The sequence below is a fragment of the Somniosus microcephalus genome, chromosome 6 (assembly GCF_052327205.1).
Source record: "Somniosus microcephalus isolate GS21.2 chromosome 6, FLI_Smic_1.0, whole genome shotgun sequence".
NCBI classification, from domain to species: Eukaryota; Metazoa; Chordata; class Chondrichthyes; order Squaliformes; family Somniosidae; genus Somniosus; species Somniosus microcephalus.
The window spans coordinates 28,333,977-28,355,400 of record NC_140992.1 but is presented as its reverse complement, the minus strand read 5'-3'; the positions used below and the strand labels follow the sequence as shown (position 1 = coordinate 28,355,400).

Genomic DNA, 21,424 nt, shown 5'->3' with positions numbered 1-21,424 from the left:
TGTTTTCACAAAGGAGAGGGGCGAAGCAGACATTGCTATCGGGGGGAGGAGTGTGAAATATTAGATGAAATAATCATAGTGAGAGAGGAAGTATTAAGGGGTTTAGCAGCTTTAAAAGTGGATAAATCTCCAGGCCCGGATGAAATGTATCCCAGGCTGTTAAGTGAAGCAAAAGAGGAAATAGCAGAGGCCCTGACCATCATTTTCCAATCCTCTCTGGCTTCAGGTGTGGTGCCGGAGGACTGGAAGACTGCTAATGTGGTACCCTTGTTTAAAAAGGGAGAAAAGGATAGACTGAGTAATTACAGGCCACAGGATAAATCTTCATTTAGAAAGACACAGATTAATCAAGGATTGTCAGCATGGATTTGTTAAGGGAAGGTACTGTCTGACAAACTTGATTGAGTTTTTTGAGGAGGTAACAAGGAGGGTAGATGAGGGTAGTGCAATTGATGTAGTGTACAGGAAACTCTCGATTTACCGGCACCTAAATAACCGGAAATCTCTGTTAACCGGCAAAATTCAGGAGTAGGTTCAAGTAAGTTTTACTTCATATTATTGTCCTTCCTGGATCTGTGGCTGTGTAACTGGGGTTCCTGCATCTGTTGCTAAGCAACAGGGACGCCTGGATCTTGTGGCCGGGGTTCCTGCACCTGTTGCTAAGCAACAGGGAAGCCTGGATTTGTTGCTGTGTACGGGGCTCTCATACCTTTTACTATACCTCTCTGTAATCCGGACTTTTTGATAAACCAGCACCACGCCGGTCCCGTCGGTGCCGGATAAAAAAGAGTTTCCTGTATATGGACGTTAGCAAGGCTTTTGATAAGGTTCCACATGGCAGACTGGTCACGAAGTTGAAAGCCCATGGGATCCAGGGCAAAGTGTCAAGTTGGATTCAAAACTGGCTTGGAGACAGGAAGCAGAGGGTAATGGTTGATGGGTGTTTTTGTGACTGGAAGGCTGTGTCCAGTGGGATTCCGCAGGGCTCAGTACTAGGTCCCTTGCTTTTTGTGGTATATATCAATGATCTAGACTTGAATATAGGGGACATGATTAAGAAGTTTGCAGATGATACTAAAATCAGCTGTGTGGTTGATACTGAAGAAGGAAGCTGTAGACTGCAGGAAGATATCAATAAATTGGTCAGGTGGGCAGAACAGTGGCAAATGGAATTCAATCCGGAGAAGTGTGAGGTAATGTATTTGGGGAGGGCTAACAAGGAAAGGGAATACACATTAAATGGTAGGACACTAAGTAGTGTAGAGGAACAAAGGAACCTTGGAGTGCATGTCCACAGATCCCTGAAGATAGCAGGCCAGGTAGATAAGGTGGTTAAGAAGGCATACGGAATGCTTGCCTTTATTATCCGTGGCACAGAATACAAGAGCGGGGGGTGGGGTTATGCTTCAACTGTATAAAACACTGGTTAGGCCTCAGCTGGAGTACTGCGTGCAGTTCTGGTCACCACATTACAGGAAAGATGTAATTGCACTAGAGAGGGTACAGAGGAGATTTACAAGGATGTTACCGGGAGTAGAGAATCTTAGCTATGAGGAAAGACTGTATAGGCTGGGTCTGTTTTCCTTGGAGCAGAGGAGGCTGAGAGGAGACCTTATTGAGGTGTATAAAATTATAAGGGGCATTGATAAAGTGGATAGAAAGGACCTATTTCCCTGAGCAGAGGGGTCAAAAACCAGGGGGCATAGATGTTAAATAATTGGTGGAAGGTTTAGAGGGGATTTGAGGGGAAATTTCTTCACCCAGAGGGTTGTGAGGGTCTGGAACTCACTGCCTGAAAGGGTGGTAGAGGCAGAAACCCTAACCACATTTAAAAAGTACTTGGATGTGCACTTGGGATGCTCTAACCTGCAGGGCTATGGACCAAGAGCTGGGAAGTGGGATTAGGCTGGATAGCTCTTTGTTGGCCGGCGCGGACACAATGGGCCGAAATGGCCTCCTTCCGTGCTGTAACTTTCTATGATTCTGTGATTCTATGTGTGATATTAGCCTTCATATTAAACTGCTCATAAACAAGGTGACTAGGTTAACAGCTCTGCTTCCACAGATGGTGAGCCCGCTCCAATACATCACCTAAGTGGTCATTATTCATGTATCAGTTTCCGGGAGACTATCACAGCTTAATTGGATTAACATCTCTGTTAAAATAGCGGATAAAGGAATTTCATGTGAACAATAATAGTGTACAAAGTCTTAAAGTTTCCCAACATATTTTATAGCGTGCTGATCTTTGAAAAGTCCTGAAGTAACATCACAATTCAGAATGGATTCATTGTACTGATGTCACCTGCATGAGATATGAACATTATATGGACTATCATTAACAAGTATGTAAAAATATGTTATCCGTTGCCTTCATGTTCAATATTCTATAAACACGGCAAATCTATACAACTTTTGTGTGGTATTATAAACTGAAAAAAGAACTCCCTGGGAGAATATCTGATCAATACAGATCAGGAATGATCCAGTTTCAATATCCAGTCTATGTTGTGTTCATTTATTTCAGCTGGGACATCAGTAAGAGCACTATAATTGATCTCAATGATCCTGGGTTCAGAAGGGGGAAAATAGACCAGGGTTCTTCCTCCTGATCATTAGCCAATGGAACTGCAGGTGTGTGGTCATTGGGCGAGGATAGGATTAGGCTCATCTGTGATTTCCCCCCCACCCCTCCCCCATGGTTGAATACTTTGCCAACACTCATTGTCAAGACTCGTACATGAATAACAGCCACTTAAGTGAGATATTAAAGAGACCTGTTGAAGCAGAGATGTTGCCACATTCAATTTATTTACAAACAGTTTCATATCACAGCGTGTAATTTCTAGCCCTTAATGCCAATGTAAAAAGAATACTTTAATTCGGATAGTTCATTAAAAAAAACTCTATCAGTGACTATCTGAAGGAGTTAACTGCCTATTGGTGCCTCACACACACTATGGTGAAAAAATAAAATTAAAACATACAGCACTTACAAAACTTTTACAATAAGATTAAAGGAGGGTCATTTTGGCCTTGTGCAGTAGTGTAAAGCGAATCGGCAGTCTGTTTTACATCTCTCCTGATTTTTATTTCCACGGAAATCTTCATTCACAGCCAATGAAGTACTTTTGAAGTCTCGTCACTGTTGTAATGTGAGGAAACGCAGCAGCCAATTTGCGCTCACAAACAGCAATGGGATTTTAGTGATGTGGTTGAGTGATAAATATTGACCAGGACACTGGGAAAACTCCCCCTGCTCTTCATCAAATAGTGCCATGGAATCTTTTACTTCCACGGTTTAACGTTTCAACTAAAAGTACTGCACTGAAGTGCTAGCTTTGATTGTGTGCTCAAGTCTCTAGAGCTGGGCTCGAAGCCACAACCTTTTAACTTAGAGGCGAGAGTGCCACCGCTGAAACAATTTATATTTCATATTGACATTTCTAGTTTTACCATACATTTATAGTGCATATTCTGCCAGTAGGAATGAAATGACCTTACTTCTCTGGTTTGGCCGAGTTGCAGAATACATAGCAACAAAACCATTTCCTGCAGTGTTGGCATCGGTTACCATCTGTACCATCATTTTGTTGCCAGTTGAGATGATGGCTCCAGGCTTTGAAGTACCACAAAACCTGCCCAGTCGCTGGCCATTGACGTGGCCATTATAAACATCGATGTAATCGTATCTGCAGAGAGTGTCACGTTCCAGATCGAGGAAACGGAAATTCAGAGCCACCACCCGGCCTTTTGGTACCTGCAGATAACAACATTAAAAACAATTTCACTGTTGGCTGCTGCTCAAATAACACAAGAAGTTAAAAGGAATGACTAATCTGCCTCACCACAGCACACTGAAAATATCAGTGCAATACAGAGAGCCACGTGTACAGTGAGCTATTCTTACTTAATAAAGTTTTTATTTATAAAAAATGGGAGGTTCTCAATATCCAGATCCTTATTAAAGAGGAAACCTAACCAATATAGAATCATAGGCCCTGATTTTCGGCTTGTTTGGGAAATGGTCAGGTTTCCCCGAATGTGGGGTTTCTGACACACATAAAAAAGTGTCAGCCAGCTCCACGCAATTTTCCCTCAATTGGCCAATTAATTCCCAGCATGTGGGAAGCCTTGCTAATTGTCCAATTCGAGTCAGAAATCCCCACAGTATGATGTCATCATTCGTGGTGCTTTCAAGGTCCACAGCAAGCACTGCATCCTCTGAAGACTTCCAAACGACCCATACAGGATGGCAGAGGAGCCTGCAGCAGCTGTGGCCAGTGCCAGACCCCGAGCTGCCTTCAAATTCGACGAGGCTTCACTGCAGGCATTATTGGATGGGGTTAGGGCCCACAGGGAGGTCCTCTTCCCTAGGTCAGGGAGGAAGAGGCCTCCCACTGAGACCAATGCTGCATGGATGCAGGTGTCAGCAGATGCCAACTCGCTGGGAGTCACCAGAAGAACCTTGGCATTACATCTCTAACTCCTTCCTTTACTCCCCCACAGTACCATCCAGAGCCCCCGTCCTCACTGTGGAGGAGGAAGAGGCTGTGCAGCCAGACTCCTCAGAGGAAGCTCCAACCTCTGAGGGCACAGCGTCAGCAGAAGTAAGTGCACCCAGCACCAGCGCAGACACTCACACCTCGGGACATAGAGTAGTGTTGTCACCTGGTGTTTCACAGCTCACAAGTGAGCCTCAGCAGATTCTGGAGACAGGGACAGCAGTGGAGAGTCCTCGTCGGAGGGCGCAGGGCTCTGCCAGCTCAGCTCAGCTGCGCTGCATGTCGACCCTCTGCCATCGGTCCATCCGCAAGAGAAGAGGTGATGGATCTCCATGCACAGATGCAGGAGTCTCTGGCACGTTTTGTCTCCAGGGTCGCTGCGAGTGTGGAGCGAATGGAGGAGTCCATAGCGACCACGAGCAGAGCCTTTGTGGAGTCATTGGCGCATGAACACATCACCATGGAAAGGTTGGCAACCTCTTTGGAGGAGATAACTCGCCAGGGTACGGAAAACATGGTGAGTGCTCATAAGAGAATGACATCTCTTGAGGAGCGTTGGCCATCTGTTGAACAGAGAAACCAGATCTTCATGGAAGTCCTTCTGAGTAGGACTGCCAGTGCAGAAACGGGTCCCCATGGCCCCCTAAAGCGCAGCAAGGTGCTCGCAAGCCACTTCCAAGCGCTGGCCCCTTCTGGCCTGTGCAGCTTCAGGTGAGTGAGCAGCAGCCTGGTGCTCCTGGTGCTGATCCTGCTGTTCCTGGTTCTGCTGCTGCCGCCTCTGCTGCTGGAGATCCTCTAATGGCAAGAAGGGAAGGAAAAATAGGCGTCCCATGCTTCTCGCAGATACCTCCGCTGAGGAAGCGCTGAGTGAGGGTGGCGAGAGGGGCTTCCCAAGAGATCGCATTGGAGAAGTGTGTGAGGCTCCAACCTTCCACAGCTGTGCCTAAGCCTTGAAGAAGTAGCCCCAAACCTGCAACAACAAGGTCCTTCAACATACAAGTGCTGTCCCTTTAAATCGCAGCTTTCCCTGACCTGCAGCTGACAGCAAGCAAGCCGGCAAGCTTCACGCCAGGTCTCATCAGCGGGGTTCCCCGCAGGTGTGTTTGATGTGGGGAAAGCCCCAAAGTTGCAACGGCCCCGGAAAATCTTCTTCAACAAGGTAATTATTGGTCATTAGTGTGCCGACGACCAGTCCCGCCAGCGGCGGCCGGGACTGAAGCGGGTCGCGGAGAAACGGCGGTCCGAAAGTCGGACGGGGCTGGGAATCAGGCGGGGGAGGGGGGTCCCGACCTGCTTTTTCGGCGATTTTCGGCCCCTGGCTGCCTGAAAAGCCGCCCGACGGTGGCCTGAAAATTGACCCCATAGAATTTACAGCACAGAAGGAAACCATTTGTACCATCACACCTGTGTCACTTCTCTGAAACAGCTAGCCACTTAACACCCATTGCCCTGAACTATCCACTTGGACCCATTGCCCTGCACTATCCACTTGGACCCATTGACCTGCACTATCCACTTGGACACATTGCCCTGCACTATCCACTTGGACCCATTGACCTGCACTCTCCACTTGGACCCATTGCCCTGAACTATCTACTTAACACCCATTGCCCTGCACTATCCACTTGGACCCATTGCCCTGCACTCTCCACTTAGACCCATTGCCCTGAACTATCCACTTGGACCCATTGCCCTGCACTATCCACTTGGACCCATTGACCTGCACTATCCACTTGGACCCATTGCCCTGCACTATCCACTTGGACCCATTGACCTGCACTATCCACTTGGACCCATTGCCCTGCACTATCCACTTGGACCCATTGCCCTGAATTCTCCACTTGGACCCATTGACCTGCACTATCCACTTGGACACATTGCCCTGCACTATCCACTTGGACACATTGCCCTGAACTCTCCACTTGGACACATTGCCCTGCACTATCCACTTGGACCCAATGCCCTGCACTATCCACTTAGACCCATTGCCCTGCACTATCCACTTGGACACATTGACCTGAACTATCCACTTAGACCCATTGCCCTGCACTATCCACTTGGACCCATTGCCCTGAACTATCCACTTGGACCCATTGCCCTGCACTATCCACTTGGACCCATTGCCCTGCACTATCCACTTGGACCCATTGCCCTGCACTATCCACTTGGACCCATTGCCCTGCACTACCCACTTGGACCCATTGCCCTGAACTATCCACTTAGACCCATTGCCCTGCACTATCCACTTGGACCCATTGCCCTGCACTATCCACTTGGACCCATTGCCCTGAACTATCCACTTGGACCCAATGCCCTGCACTATCCACTTAGACCCATTGCCCTGCACTATCCACTTGGACCCATTGCCCTGAACTATCCACTTGGACCCATTGCCCTGAACTCTCCACTTAGACCCATTGCCCTGCACTATCCACTTGGACCCATTGCCCTGCATTATCCACTTGGACCCAATGCCCTGCACTATCCACTTAGACCCATTGCCCTGCACTATCCACTTGGACCCATTGACCTGCACTATCCACTTGGACCCATTGCCCTGCACTATCCACTTGGACCCATTGCCCTGCACTATCCACTTAGACCCATTGCCCTGCACTATCCACTTGGACCCATTGCCCTGCACTATCCACTTGGACCCATTGCCCTGCACTATCCACTTAGACCCATTGCCCTGCACTATCCACTTGGACCCATTGCCCTGCACTATCCACTTGGACCCATTGCCCTGCACTATCCACTTGGACCCAATGCCCTGCACTATCCACTTAGACCCATTGCCCTGCACTATCCACTTGGACCCATTGCCCTGCACTATCCACTTAGACCGATTGCCCTGAACTCTCCACTTAGACCCATTGCCCTGCACTATCCACTTGGACCCATTGCCCTGCATTATCCACTTGGACCCAATGCCCTGCACTATCCACTTAGACCCATTGCCCTGCACTATCCACTTGGACCCATTGACCTGCACTATCCACTTGGACCCATTGCCCTGCACTATCCACTTGGACCCATTGCCCTGCACTATCCACTTAGACCCATTGCCCTGCACTATCCACTTGGACCCATTGCCCTGCACTATCCACTTGGACCCATTGCCCTGCACTATCCACTTGGACCCATTGCCCTGCACTATCCACTTGGACCCATTGCCCTGCTCTTTCCCCTTAGCTTTTTACTTTTTTTGTTTTTTAAATACTTAGCCACTTTCTTTTTAAAAGCTGCTATGGATTCTACTTCCCCCATTGTCTCTGGTGCCTTTCACACCCCAACAACACTGTGTAAATAAAATTATCCTAAACTCTTTGTTCATTCTTTGATCTTAAATTTTACCGTCTAGTTACTGACTCACCAACCTGTGGAAATAGGTTTTCCCTATTTATCTTCTCAAAACCCTTCATGATTATGAACACCTCTAATGTGGTTACCTGTCAGCCTTCTCTGCTCTAATGAAGCAATCCAGGATCTTTCTTAAGAAAACAAACCTAACAATCCAGTCCCCCTTTAAGGAGTAAGTTTCACCTCGTGGATCCACTTTAAGGCCGCGAATTTGCCGGCGCTCAGAGGGCGGGTTTGGAGGAGGGTCGGGAGTAAAAATCTAAATGATTGACGGCGGGTTGCTAACCTGCCGCCATCCCGCTCCCACGCAACTCTGCAAAGTGTCGGGTCTGCGAGTCCCGATCAGACCCGACACCAAACAGTGGGAGAGGCACTTAAGGCAGTTAACAGTGAGGTGCCAATACCAAGGTGCCTCCCTGTGCTTTTTTAGTTGTCAGTGTATAACAGTGAGAGCGAGTATGAGGGGTGCATAGTAGGATGGTGAAGTTATTCTGTACATAGAGAGAAGGATAGATAAGGGTGCAAGGGAAGTAAGGGTAAGTGGGATGTGGAGGAGTAGGCTGACAATGCAGAGTGCTGGCGATGAGAACAGATGGGAAGCAGGTTGAAGGTAAGTGTGATGTTATACTCACTTTTGCTGAGCGCAGCAGGTCATTGAACCGTTTTCGGCACTGCACCCCAGGTGCGTGAGCACAAGGACCTTGTGCTTACCTCCTCAGCAATTTGCATCCAGGCTCTGCTGAGGAGACTTCCACCGGCCATCAGGAGGGAACAGAACTTCCCTGCGCTCTCTTACTCCCTCCACAAGAGCATGGAGGGAGTCATCATCAAAACAAGGAGCAGCCTTACATCTTGGAGCAGTCATGTTGCAGTGGGCCGTTTTCAGGAGCAGCACAAAGGAAATGAAAAGCAAAGGCTACATGGACCCCTTAAAGCCAACTGAATCGATGACGTCAGCAGAGGCGAGCAGCAGACCCACACCCACTGATTGGGCCGGGCAGCGCGCACGGCGGGCTTAATGAGCCCAGTTAAATGAAAATTGTTATTTGGGAGCGGCTGAAACCGGCAGCGGGACCGGAACATAAGAACATAAGAAATAGGAGCAGGAGTAGGCCAATCGGCCCCTCGAGCCTGCTCCACCATTCAATAAGATCATGGCTGATCTGATCCTAACCTCAAATCTTCTATCACTCTCCATCCCACCCGAACCCATGTGATCTCCCAGGAGAGGCAAAAAAACAGATAAAAAACCCAATGGCCAATTTGGGAGAAAAAATCTGGGAAATTCCTCTCCGACCCATCTAGGCGATAGAAATTTGTCCAGGAGATCACTGTCCCTATATTTTCTACAGTACTTACCGTCTGTAAAGGCGATCTCCACCCCAGCCAGGAACAGGAATAAAACTATCTCCTGAAATCTAACACAGAATTAGAACACAAGAAGTAGGAGCAGAACCAGGCTACACGGCCCCTGGGCCCGCTCCACTACCCACAGGGCCATGACCATTCCGAACCTAGACTCATGTCCAATTTCCTGCCCGCTCCCCGTAACCCTTAATTCCCTTTACTTCTAGGAAACTATCTATTTCTGTTTTAAATTTATTTAATGATGTAGCTTCCACAGCTTTCTGGGGCAGCAAATTTCACAAACCTACCACCCTCTGAGTGAAGATGTTTCTGCTCATCTCAGTTTTGAAAGAGCAGCCCCTTATTCTAAGATTATGCCCCCTAGTTCTAGTTTCACCCATCATTGGGAAGATCCTCACCGCATCTACCCGATCAAGCCCCTTCACAATCTTATATGTTTCAATAAGATCGCCTCTCATCCTTCTGAACTCCAATGAGTAGAGTCCCAATCTACTCAACCTCTCCTCATATGACCACCCCCTCATCCCCGGGATTAACCGAGTGAACCTTCTTTGTACTGACTCGAGAGCAAGTATGTCTTTTCTTAAGTATGGACACCAAAACTGTATGCAGTATTCCAGGTGCGGTCTCACCAATACCTTGTATAACTGCAGCAATACCTCCCTGTTTTTATATTCTACCCCCCTAGCAATAAAAGCCAACATTCCATTGGCCTTCTTGATCACTTGCTGCACCTGCATACTAACTTTTTGAGTTTCGTGCACCAGGACCCCCAGATCCCTTTGTACTACAGTACTTTCCAGTTTCTTGCCATTAAGATAATAACTTGCTCTATGATTTTTCCTGCCAAAGTGCATAACCTCACACTTTCCAGTATTGTATTCCATCTGCCAAATCTCTGCCCACTTACTTAGCCTGTCTATGTCCCTTTGCAGGTTTTTTATGTCCTCCTCACTCACTACTTTCCCTCCCATTTTTGTATCATCTGCAAACTTTGATATGTTACACTCGGTCCCCTCCTCCAAATCGTTAATATAGATTGTAAAGAGTTGGGGACCCAGCACTGACCCCTGCGGAACACCACTAGTTACTGATTGCCAGTCTGAGAACGAACCATTTATCCCAACTCTCTGCTTTCTATTAGAGAGCCAATCCTCCACCCACGCCAGAATATTACCCCCAATCCCGTGATTTTTTATCTTGAGCAATAATCTTTTGTGTGGCACCTTGTCAAATGCCTTTTGGAAGTCTAAATACACTACGTCCACTGGTTCCCCTTTATCCACCCTGTACGTTACTTCCTCAAAGAACTCAAGCAAATTTGTCAAACATGACTTCCCCTTCATGAAACCATGCTGAGTTTGTCCTATTAAATTATGTTTATCCAAATGTCCCATTACTGTCTCCTTAATAATGGACTCTAACATTTTACCAACCACAGATGTTAGGCTAACAGGTCTATAGTTTCCAGCCTTCTGCCTACTACCCTTTTTAAATAAGGGTGTTACAATAGCAGTTTTCCAATCTGCCGGGATCTTTGCTGAGTCCAGGGAGTTTTGGAAAATTATTACCAATGCATCCACAATCCCTAACACCACTTCCCTCAAGACCCTAGGATGTAAGCCATCAGTCAACCCGACTCCAACCCGCCTCCTGTGGCAAAATCGCCACCTAAATGTCAAACAGTTAAATGGAAATGTAGCTAACTTTAATTTACTTCTTTTTAAATTTGAGTCTTTTGTTTAAACTGTGGAAGCAGAGAGAGAATCTTATACTGTTAAGTGGGAATCAATATTCTGTAATGATTGGGAAGGTTGCCGAAGGCCAGCATCTATACAAAATCATATGACTGACCAGCATGTCTTGCACAACACAATAGCCAACGCAAAGCAAAGTCTGCAATTAGCCAGTGGTCTAATCAGACCTATACAGAGGAGTAGCACAGGTAACAAAGACAGAAATGCCATTATACTAAGTACAGTAGTATTTCTGTTGTACCTTCTGGTAGCTACATTACAACAGTGACTACACTTCAAAAAGTACTACATTGGCTGTAAAGCAGTTTGGGACATCCTGAGGTCGTGAAAGGCGCTATATAAATGCAAGTCTTTGTTAGCTTGTCCAAGTAAGCATTATTCATGTGTGAGCTTCCACAATGAATGCTGGCAAGCTATTTTACCATGCGAGGCATCACATCCAAGCAATGTTCCCCTAGGCTGGGCTGCCACGCAGTGGTCTGGAGGTCCCAGGCAGGCTGCTCACCGGCTTTTAAATGGGAGAAACCGTGCATGAGCAAAAATTTGAATTGGCCATGCAGCCACTTAAAGGGACCGCGCACCCAAAAAAAAAGTTAGAGGGAGCATTGCATCCAAGCATAATTCTGTCCTCTCTCAATGTCCATAAACACACATGGTGTGGAGATGCCGGTGTTGGACTGGGGTGGACAAATGTAAGAAATCACACAACACCAGGTTATAGTCCAACAGTTTTATTTGAAATCACAAGCTTTCGGAGCGCTGCTCCTTCGTCAGGTGTCTGGTTGTCGAAGGTGAAGACATTGTGGTCAAGGATGAAGTGGATGAGTTGTAGGATGGCGTCTGGAGATTGGCTGTTGTTGGTGACGTCAAGGGCATCCTTAAACCCATCATACAGGGAACCCCCAGCTTCTGTCGCGACACTACAGACTTCTTACAGAAACTCAGCACCCACGGACCAGTTGAACCAGGAACACTCCTCGCCACGATGGACGTCTCGACATTCTACACCAGTATCCCCCACGATGACGGCATCGCTGCGACAGCCTCAGTACTCAACACCAACAACAGCCAATCTCCAGACGCCATCCTACAACTCATCCGCTTCATCCTTGACCACAATGTCTTCACCTTCGACAACCAGTTCTTTACCCAAACACACGGAACAGCCATGGGGACCAAATTCGCACCCCAATACACCAACATCTTCATGCACAAGTTCGAGCAAGACTTCTTCGCTGCACAGGACCTCCAACCAACGCTATACACCAGATATATCGACGACATTTTCTTCCTATGGACCCACGGCGAAGAATCACTGAAAAGACTACACGATAACATCAACAAGTTCCATCCCACCATCAAACTCACCATGGACTACTCCTCAGAATCGGTTTCATTCTTGGACACACGAATCTCCATCAAAGACGGACACCTCAGCACTTCACTCTACCGCAAGCCCATGGACAACCTCAGGATGCTCCACTTCTCCAGCTTCCACCCTAACCACATTAAAGAAGCCATCCCCTATGGACAAGCCCTGCGAATACACAGGATCTGCTCAGACGAGGAGGAACGCAATGGACACCTACAGACGCTGAAAGATGCCCTCGTAAGAATGGGATATGATGCTTGACTTGTCGATCGACAGTTCTGATGGGCCACAGCAAAAAATCGCATAGACCTCCTCAGAAGACAAACACGGGACACAACCAACAGAGTACCCTTCGTCGTCCAGTACTTCCCCGGAGCGGAGAAACTACGCCATGTTCTTCGCAGCCTTCAACATGTCATCGATGACGATGAACACCTCGCTAAGGCCATCCCCACGCCTCCACTACTCGCCTTCAAACAGCCGCCCAACCTCAAACAGACCATCGTTCGCAGCAAATTACCCAGCTTTCAGGAGAACAGCGACCACGACACCACACAACCCTGCCACGGCAACCTCTGCAAGACATGCCAGATCATCAACACAGATACCATCATCATACGTGAGGACACCACCCACCAGTTACATGGTACATACTCATGTGACTCGCCCAATGTTGTCTACCTCATATGTTGCAGGAAAGGATGCCCCGGAGCATGGTACATTGGCGAGACCATGCAGACACTGCGACAACGGATGAACGGACACCGCGCAACAATCGCCAGGCAGGAGTGTTCCCTCCCAGTCGGGGAACACTTCAGCAGTCAAGGACATTCAGCCTCCGATCTTCGGGTAAGCATTCTCCAAGGCGGCCTTCGAGACACACGACAACGCAAAATCATAGAGCAGAAACTGATAGCCAAGTTCCGCACTCATGAGGACGGCCTCAACCGGGAGCTTGGGTTCATGTCACGGTACATGTAACTCCACCTGACGTAGGGTCATCCAGACTCAAGTCATCATTGGCTTGTTCTCTCTACACAGATGCGGCCGGACCTGCTGTGATTTCCAGCAAAAAAAATGTTTTTTTGTCTGCTTTTTGTTTTTCATACAGACCCCAGCATCTGCAACATTTGACCCCTTGTGACCCCACCTCATTGTTCTTTGATGTAATGTTTTCCTGACTAACCTGTTTGGACACCATTCACACCTTTGATTGCTGTGATTATCTCTCTGCCGAGGTGTGATAAATGGCAGTTAGAAAGATTACCTGTAATCATCTGGCATTATTCTCTGACTATATAAGCTGTGTCTTTATGCATCTCTCCACTTCACCTGATGAAGGAGCAGCGCTCCGAAAGCTTGTGATTTCAAATAAAACTGTTGGACTATAACCTGGTGTTGTGTGACTTCTTACACATTTTACAGGCAGAGATACACCTACATGATAATGAGCGTATGGAGCTGGCTACACATGCTCTGGCTTAATAAGTAACCAGATGCAGAGCTGTGCCGATAAGCTGCAGAGACACATGCACCATAGGATTGGCAGTGCCACTGGAAGTAACAGTCAACTGTGTCCTCAAGTCCTCTTCCTCAGCCTCCTTTCAGGCTAGCTGCAATGCTGTCCAATGGGAAAGGTACCCTTGAATGGTAAACAGGGATACCCTCCTTCCTACCATTCTGCACCATCTCCACTTCAGTCAGACATTGACTGGGGTGTTGCGCCAAGTGAACCACTTGGCAGTAGATTCAATTTCCTGCCTCATTTGTTGTGCTAATAGGTTCTGCCAGCTATTCTGTTACCCAAACAACCTTTCCAAAGGCTGGAATATACATTATATAAATATTAGCTGGCTTTGTAATTGCTGACAACATTTTTAGCGGTATATGCAACCACTTAACTTCATGTGGCCGTATCTCTTTAAATTTACCCATCACCCCTTGTAAGCAGCTCTTTGAAAACTGACTAAATGTAATTCCCTGCCTTCCTCTGGAAAGCTCCAAATGCCAGGCCCATTCTCAGCCCCCATGTTAGGTAAATGAAGCTGACTTTGGATGGTGCTTATAACCCACCACCCGACCACTGCCTATTCTCAAAAACTATCCCAGTTTCTCCGATCATCTCAACCAGTTAAGAATAATTCTGAAAAATGTTAACATTCTTCTGTTTTGTCATTCTGTACAATTTTTTTTAATCGATTTTTATTCAAACAACAAATGCTGATTGCCTAATTGAAGAACAAGAGGGGAAGATTTTGTTTATGGGCAAGTTTTTTTTTGCCTTTTTTTATTAAAGTCCTGTAAAGATCCTCACTGAGTTACTGAAGAAGTATTGCATGGGCAAGGAACCAGAGGACTGTGGCGTCCTTGGAACTATACCTCAACATGAGTAATAATAATTGGATTGTCGCACATGCTTTTACATCAGTTTAAGATCACCATGTATATGAGCAAAATGAGTGAAATTGGATTACACCCATAGCAAATGTTCCACACAAACTCATTCCCACAGCAATCTTTTTCATTAGAACAGAAAGGCTTAAGAGGGGATCTAAAAAGGTTTTGAAAATCATGAAAGCTTTTGAGAGGATAAATGGCGAAAGATAGTTTCTCCTGGTTTGGTGAATCAGTAACAAGGGGTCTAATATCTGGATTATCAGAAGAACAAAGGGGGGGGGGGAGTTAGAAGAATCTTTTCACATATAGGATCATTAAAACATGGTATACTTTAACTCAAGTGGTGATTGAGGCAGAGACTATAACATCATTTAAAAGGGTATTTGAAAAGGAAGACCTTTAAAAGGATACAGGAGAGAGCGGGGCATTGGGATTGTAGTAAACAGTTCCGGTTGAAGAGTTAGTCTGACACAGGCGCGAGAGGCCAAATCCTTTGCTATAATTTCTATGATTCTGTCTTGTTGGTGTCTTTATTCCAGGCATTGAACCTGGAAAACTTCACCTAAATGACACAGCCGCTTCAATCTGCAGCTCATGTCAACAGATGGAACCACTGCCAACACATAATGAATGATTATATTTATATATAAATATTTCTTGCTGTAATTACATGATTTCTTCATTAATTGGGGTTTTGCCAAATTCTTTCGGTTACACAGTTCTGACAAATTTATTGCTTTTAAAGTAATTTAAAAATATATTTTGTAGTAAAAAAGTGTTGGTAAAAACCTCTCGACCTCATACCGTGATTTTCCATGTGCATTTGCTGTTGGGCGGGTAGAGTCCAGGGAATCCCTCACTGCCGATGAAACCTGACTCTCCACTTTGAATTCCTCCACACTTAAAGTTCCTGGAAACGGCAACAAGAAAAGACAAGAGCAGATTTACAGATAGCTAAATCTCAAGCTTTATCAATGCCGTGTTCCACAAAACATAAGCCTGAGAATGACACTACCTATTGCCGTAAGAACGCAACACATTCCTATCAAATTCCTGTGTCTGCTCTTTTAACAGAGGTGCTAACTCATTAAAAAACAAACTGGTTAATGCCTTAAAATAGTGGACCAGGGTATTGGATACAAATCGTTAACCGTTCATAAAATTATATCACAGCGTCGTTTTCAAGCTAGATTTCCATGCAGTTATTATAAGTAATAATCTGTGGGAGTTTTGGTAATATTATCAACAATCAGATCTGTTTATAACCATTATTATCTGAACGTTAGGATCCAAAGTTGTCTTAAAACCAGCTCTCTGGGATCTGTTATTATTTTTGTTATATATATATATATAGTGCTTCAAATTTGCATACGGTACGAATCTGTTTTCTTGGCCTGTGTCTGTACCAGCAACATGGCTGGTAACTGTCAGTGTGCTCCACCTCCTTCACACACAGTGAAGGTTGACACACGCAATCGATGACTGTGACATAATGACACCAGGTTTCCCTAAAAGTAATCTGCAGTTCTTTACCAGAGAATCTTTGCCTGGTATCTATTATATTGCAGTAACACAATATGACATGCAAGATACAGTAGGTACATACAGGTCTAAATATGCACGATCATTTTAAGCACCGTTTCGAATTTCGTCACTGAATGAAGTTCACTCTCTTTCATAGTGATCAAGTCTTGAGAGTCTCGCAATTCTTTGCTTTCATTAAACTTTCTTTAACTCTCATGTTCGTCTACCTCTGCCAAAAAAAATAGGCTATGATGGCAGCATGTAAAACTCCTGGATGGTTCCCCAGCCGGACAGTAAAGTTGAGACATGAGTTTAGTGTGAATGCCGTGCGATGATTTGATGCAGTAAATCGCTTCTAGTAATGTTAAACAGCCACCAGATTTCACTGAACAGTGGTGTAGTCCTGGGACCGTCTTACTGTTTCAAGCTTTCAACACGAGTCCAACACTGCAGCAGCCTTTTGAAGCCGGGATGACAGAGATACCGGTGATAAGAAGCATTTAGTCATCCTTTTCGGCAAAATCAAACATATCTGATATAAACCATGGCTGGCGTGTCTCCCCGGTGCCCGGAACCTCCAGCACACACACACACAGACACAGACAGGCGTCCCAAGCGCTCACAAAAAGTTACAGGGGTGGGTGAAAGTTTACAAACTTTTTTTTGTCAGTTTTCGTTTTACCTTTTTCCTGTTGGGAGTTGGCATGAGATCAGAGTCGCGCACAAAAGCCCGAGGTAAGGGTAAGCGGTGGATTTCATGGTGCTCGGTGTGGATCAGGTAGATGGAGGTGGGGGGGCGGATCTACAACGCAGTCAGAGCCTCGCTGGTTAACTCAAGATCCCGATCGTGTCGACGGCCCGCTCTGCGAATCCCTGAAGGAAGGCTGCTGGCTGCCTGCACATGAATATCGTGTCTGTTCTTCGGGGGAGGAGGCAGACCCAACACCAAGGTATTAGTGGTCAGACTAAAGTAAGCGGAAAACTTTTTTTTTTTTTTTAAAGGTTTAAATCTAAATTGAAATCTGTTTTCGAAAAAGTAACTGTGCCAATCTATTCTGGTTGACAATGGAAAGGGAGAGCTGCTGGTTAAACGGTGGGGGAAATGAGCAAGTCGTTGACTTTTATACAGTAGGTTGACTCGAAGCAGTGTTTTTCCATTACTCTTTGGAGACATTTGTTTGGAGACTTAAGGTTGCCACCTTTGGCCAAGCCCCAAGCTGAAGAGGGGCGGAGCCCCAGCTTAAATTCCAAAGTTTCTTTTAAAGCTGAGGAAAATTCATTGAGAATCTTATTCACGCCACCGCTGGGCACCGCAGGGACTGAAGTGCATAGCGGATAATAGCAATAACATTATTATTTAAGCTTTATAAGTTTCCTTTGGTTTTTGTGGTGAAGTTGTGCCCTTTTAAAACTTTGGTTTGGTTTTCAGTTGGTGACACTGGGGCAACCTTATGGGTTATTTTGGAAAATAATACCACAAACGCCTCCACATCATCGGGCACAGAACATCAACTTCTGTTTTTTCAAAAATGTAATTTTTGTGTCCAGATTTTATTTTCAGTGTACGTAAGAAATAAGTTTACGAAGAGCACGATGCTTAATATCGAAGGATAACAGATCTAGGGGTGCAGCTTGACACCCGGAGCACAGGCAGGAGGTGTTGACTGGTATTATCTCTACTCAGAGTGGCTGCTGCAAAATACCATCAATGGCAACCTAGTCTGGAGAGTGACATGCTGGATAAGAGAACAATTCAGGACTCGCGTTAAGACAGACAGAAGCAAGTGGAGGAGATATTTGTAACTAGTGAAGTAACAGAATGTCCCTAATCAACCTGGTTGGCCAAATTATTATTCAGACTCATCAAGCCTCACTCCTCATTTTGAATTTTAAAAGTGTGGCCTACTTTGATGTACTGTACATCACGCTGCAAAATAACCACAGCTCCACATGTTTAAATGTGTTTACAGTGCTTTATTGTACATCTCTCTCCTAACAGTTCCTCCATGTTTAGGATCCTGAGGACTTTAATGGTAATCAGAAAATACTCTAGAAAATCAAAAGCTGTTTTATACAAAAGGAAATATATCTAACATATAAACCCCAAAAGCGATAGTGCGGAAAGATGCCAGCTTTGGCAAAATTCTGAAAGGGTACGGAAACATTACATACTCCTAAATACTATAGTGAGAAGGATCTGAACACTTGTGACTGTTTCTCATTTACCTCTAGTTATTGAGTTTTATGCTTTAAGATTAAAAAGCCCAATTTTCTCCAGTGTTTCCTCATAATTCAATCCTTTGGGAGATTAAGGAAGCTTCTATTTTCTTTCAGAAAGCAATGATTAGAGGAAAGATGATCCAATTTTTTTAAGTTGTGAATCAGTGAGAAAGAAATAAAGAGGTATTTTGTGCAAAACTAGGAAGAACCGGAAGACTTAAATATAAAGCAAGGAAGTCAGGAGCTGAGCTTAGGGAAAGAATAGCAGCGTATGTAGTAGAATGCCACCTAGTGCAGCAATACAGATTCACATGAAGCCCTCAAAGGGGAAAGTGATACATTCCAGATTCAGCATGAATTAGAGGAATATAGTTTTGATTAGAAGATTGATGACAAATGGTCAGATTAGTTCCTGAAACAGGACCTGGACAAGAGAATGAGCTGGATTATCTGAGTGACCTTATCTCATTGTTACTTTCTTATACATAGAAGATAGGAGATAGGAGCAGGAGTAGGCCATTCGGCCCTTCGTGCCTGCTCCGCCATTCGATGAGATCATGGCTGATCCTTTAATTCAGTATCCCGTCCCCGCCTTCTCTCCGTAACCCTTAACCCCTTTTGCCCATAGAAATATATCTAATTCCCTCTTAAATATATTTAATGAGCTGGCGTACACTGCCCTCTGTGGCAATGAGTTCCACAGGTTCACCACTCTCTGAGTGAAGAAATTCCCCCTCATCTCTGTCCTAAATGGTTTAGCCCTTATCCTTAAATTATGTCCTCTAGTTCTGTTCTCACCCGCCAAGGGAAACATTCCTTCTGCATCCAGTCTGTCTAGACCTGTCAGAATTTTATACACTTCTATGAGGTCCCCTCTCAATCTTCTAAACTCCAGTGTGTACATCCCTAAACTACATAGTCTCTCCTCATAGGTCATTCCCGCCATTCCTGGTATCAGCCTGGTGAATCGCCGCTGCACCCCCTCCATGGCAAGAACATCCTTCCTCAGATGAGGCGACCAAAACTGTACACAGTACTCGAGGTGTGGTCTCACCAGTGCCCTGTACAGCTGCAGCAAGGTATCCCTGTTCCTGTATTCTAACCCTTTTGCTATGAAGGCCAGCATACCGTTTGCCTTCTTGACCGCCTGTTGCACCTGCATGCTCGCCTTCAGTGACTGGTGTACAAGAACACCCAGGTCTCTCTGTACTTCCCCCTCTCCCAATCTATTGCCATTTAAATAATAATTTGCCCTCCCGTTCCTGCACCCAAGGTGGATAACTTCGCACTTGTCCACATTATAGTGCATCTGCCATTTATCCGCCCAATCGCCCAGTCTGTCCAAATCGCTCTGGAGCTTCCTGGTCTCTTCCTCTGAGCCCACCCCCCCTCCTAGTTTAGTGTCGTCTGCAAATTTGGAAATGCTGCATCCGACTCCCTGATCCAGGTCATTAATGTAAATTGTGAACAGCTGGGGGCCCAGGACAGATCCCTGTGGTACCCCACTTGTTACTGCCTGCCATTCAGAAAATGAGCCGTTTATTCCAACTCTCTGTTTTCTATCTGACAGCCAGTTCCCTATCCACGCCAAAACTTTCCCCTTTATCCCATGAGCCTCAATTTTCCATGCTAATCTTTTATGTGGGACCTTATCGAAGGCCTTTTGGAAGTCCAGGTACACCACATCTACTGGCTCTCCCCCATCTATTCTACCAGTTACTCCCTCAAAAAATTCCAATAGATTAGTCAAGCACGATTTACCCTTTGTAAATCCATGTTGACTCTGTCCTATCCTGTCCTCATTTGCTAAGTGCTCCGCTATTTCATCCTTAATGATGGACTCCAGCATTTTGCCCACAACTGATGTAAGGCTTACAGGTCTGTAATTACCTGCTTTTTCCCTACCCCCCTTTTTGAATAGTGGGGTAACGTTAGCTACCCTCCAATCCATCGGTACTGTTCCCGAGTCTAATGAATTCTGAAAAATCATCCTTAGTGCATCCGCTATCTCTAGGGCCACCTCCTTCAGTACCCTAGGATGCATGTTATCAGGCCCTGGGGATTTGTCCACCTTCAATCCCTTTAGCTTCCTTAACACCATATCCTTAGAGATATTGATTTGCGTCAGTTCCTCCTTTGCCAATGTCCCTATTTTTCCCGATATCCCAGGGAGGTTTTTTGTGTCTTCCTTCGTAAAGACTGACCCAAAGTATGCATTATGTTCTCCTTAACATGAGATTCCAGGCTAGAAATGAAAATGTTCAGCTATTTCTCTGTTGTTTCTCTCATTATTTCCTTCTGCTATTGCCCGTCTCCTTTTTTTTAATAGTTCCTAGATGTCTGCTACCCCAGATCAGTAGTGGTGACCCAAGACAACTCTACTAATGGTCTGGAGTAGCAGGGTCCCAGACACTGATTGGAAGAGGGAGAGTGGGACTATATTACTTTACACTATGTTACACTAATATTTGCTCACTCATGTTACACATTTTGGGTAAAGACAAACGTGTTCCTTGTCATACAATGATACCATTAAAATTCTGAATAATTTTGGATGTACTTCAAGCAGTTTGTCTAAATTACAACACTTCAAAAATAGTTTATTAGCTCTGAAACACTTTGGGATGTCGTGAGGACATGAAGGATGTTATACAAATGCAAGTTATTTATTTTAACATTTATAGCTATGAATACATTAATATAATTTTTCACACTATGCAACATTTGTTTTACAAAATTAATGGTCCCCACATGGTTTGCTCATAGTAAATTGGAGAATGTGGTGTTTTATCAAGACCATTATATCATATAGAGTCATAGGGCAGGATTTTCATTGTGCCGTGGAGTCAGGATTGGAGGCGTGCAGGGGGTTAAAATCCCGAAATCAGGGGTCCCGACCCCATCCTGCACCCAAACCC

At 45.5% G+C, this 21,424-nt stretch overlaps 1 protein-coding gene across 1 annotated transcript in view; it reads right to left on the bottom strand.

The window, feature by feature from the left end:
* The window catches only part of pcolce2b (procollagen C-endopeptidase enhancer 2b), a 47,053-nt gene extending 29,591 nt beyond the window's left edge, over window positions 1–17,462 (bottom strand). The window contains exons 1-3 of the mRNA XM_085989882.1: window positions 16,969–17,462; window positions 15,567–15,672; window positions 3,505–3,760 (exon numbers count right to left, since the gene is read on the bottom strand). Of these exons, the coding sequence (XP_085846008.1) occupies window positions 3,505–3,760; window positions 15,567–15,672; window positions 16,969–17,045 (439 nt within the window). The 5' untranslated portion in view covers window positions 17,046–17,462. The remainder of the gene's footprint in view (window positions 1–3,504; window positions 3,761–15,566; window positions 15,673–16,968) is intronic.
* Window positions 17,463–21,424: the final 3,962 nt, after the last annotated feature.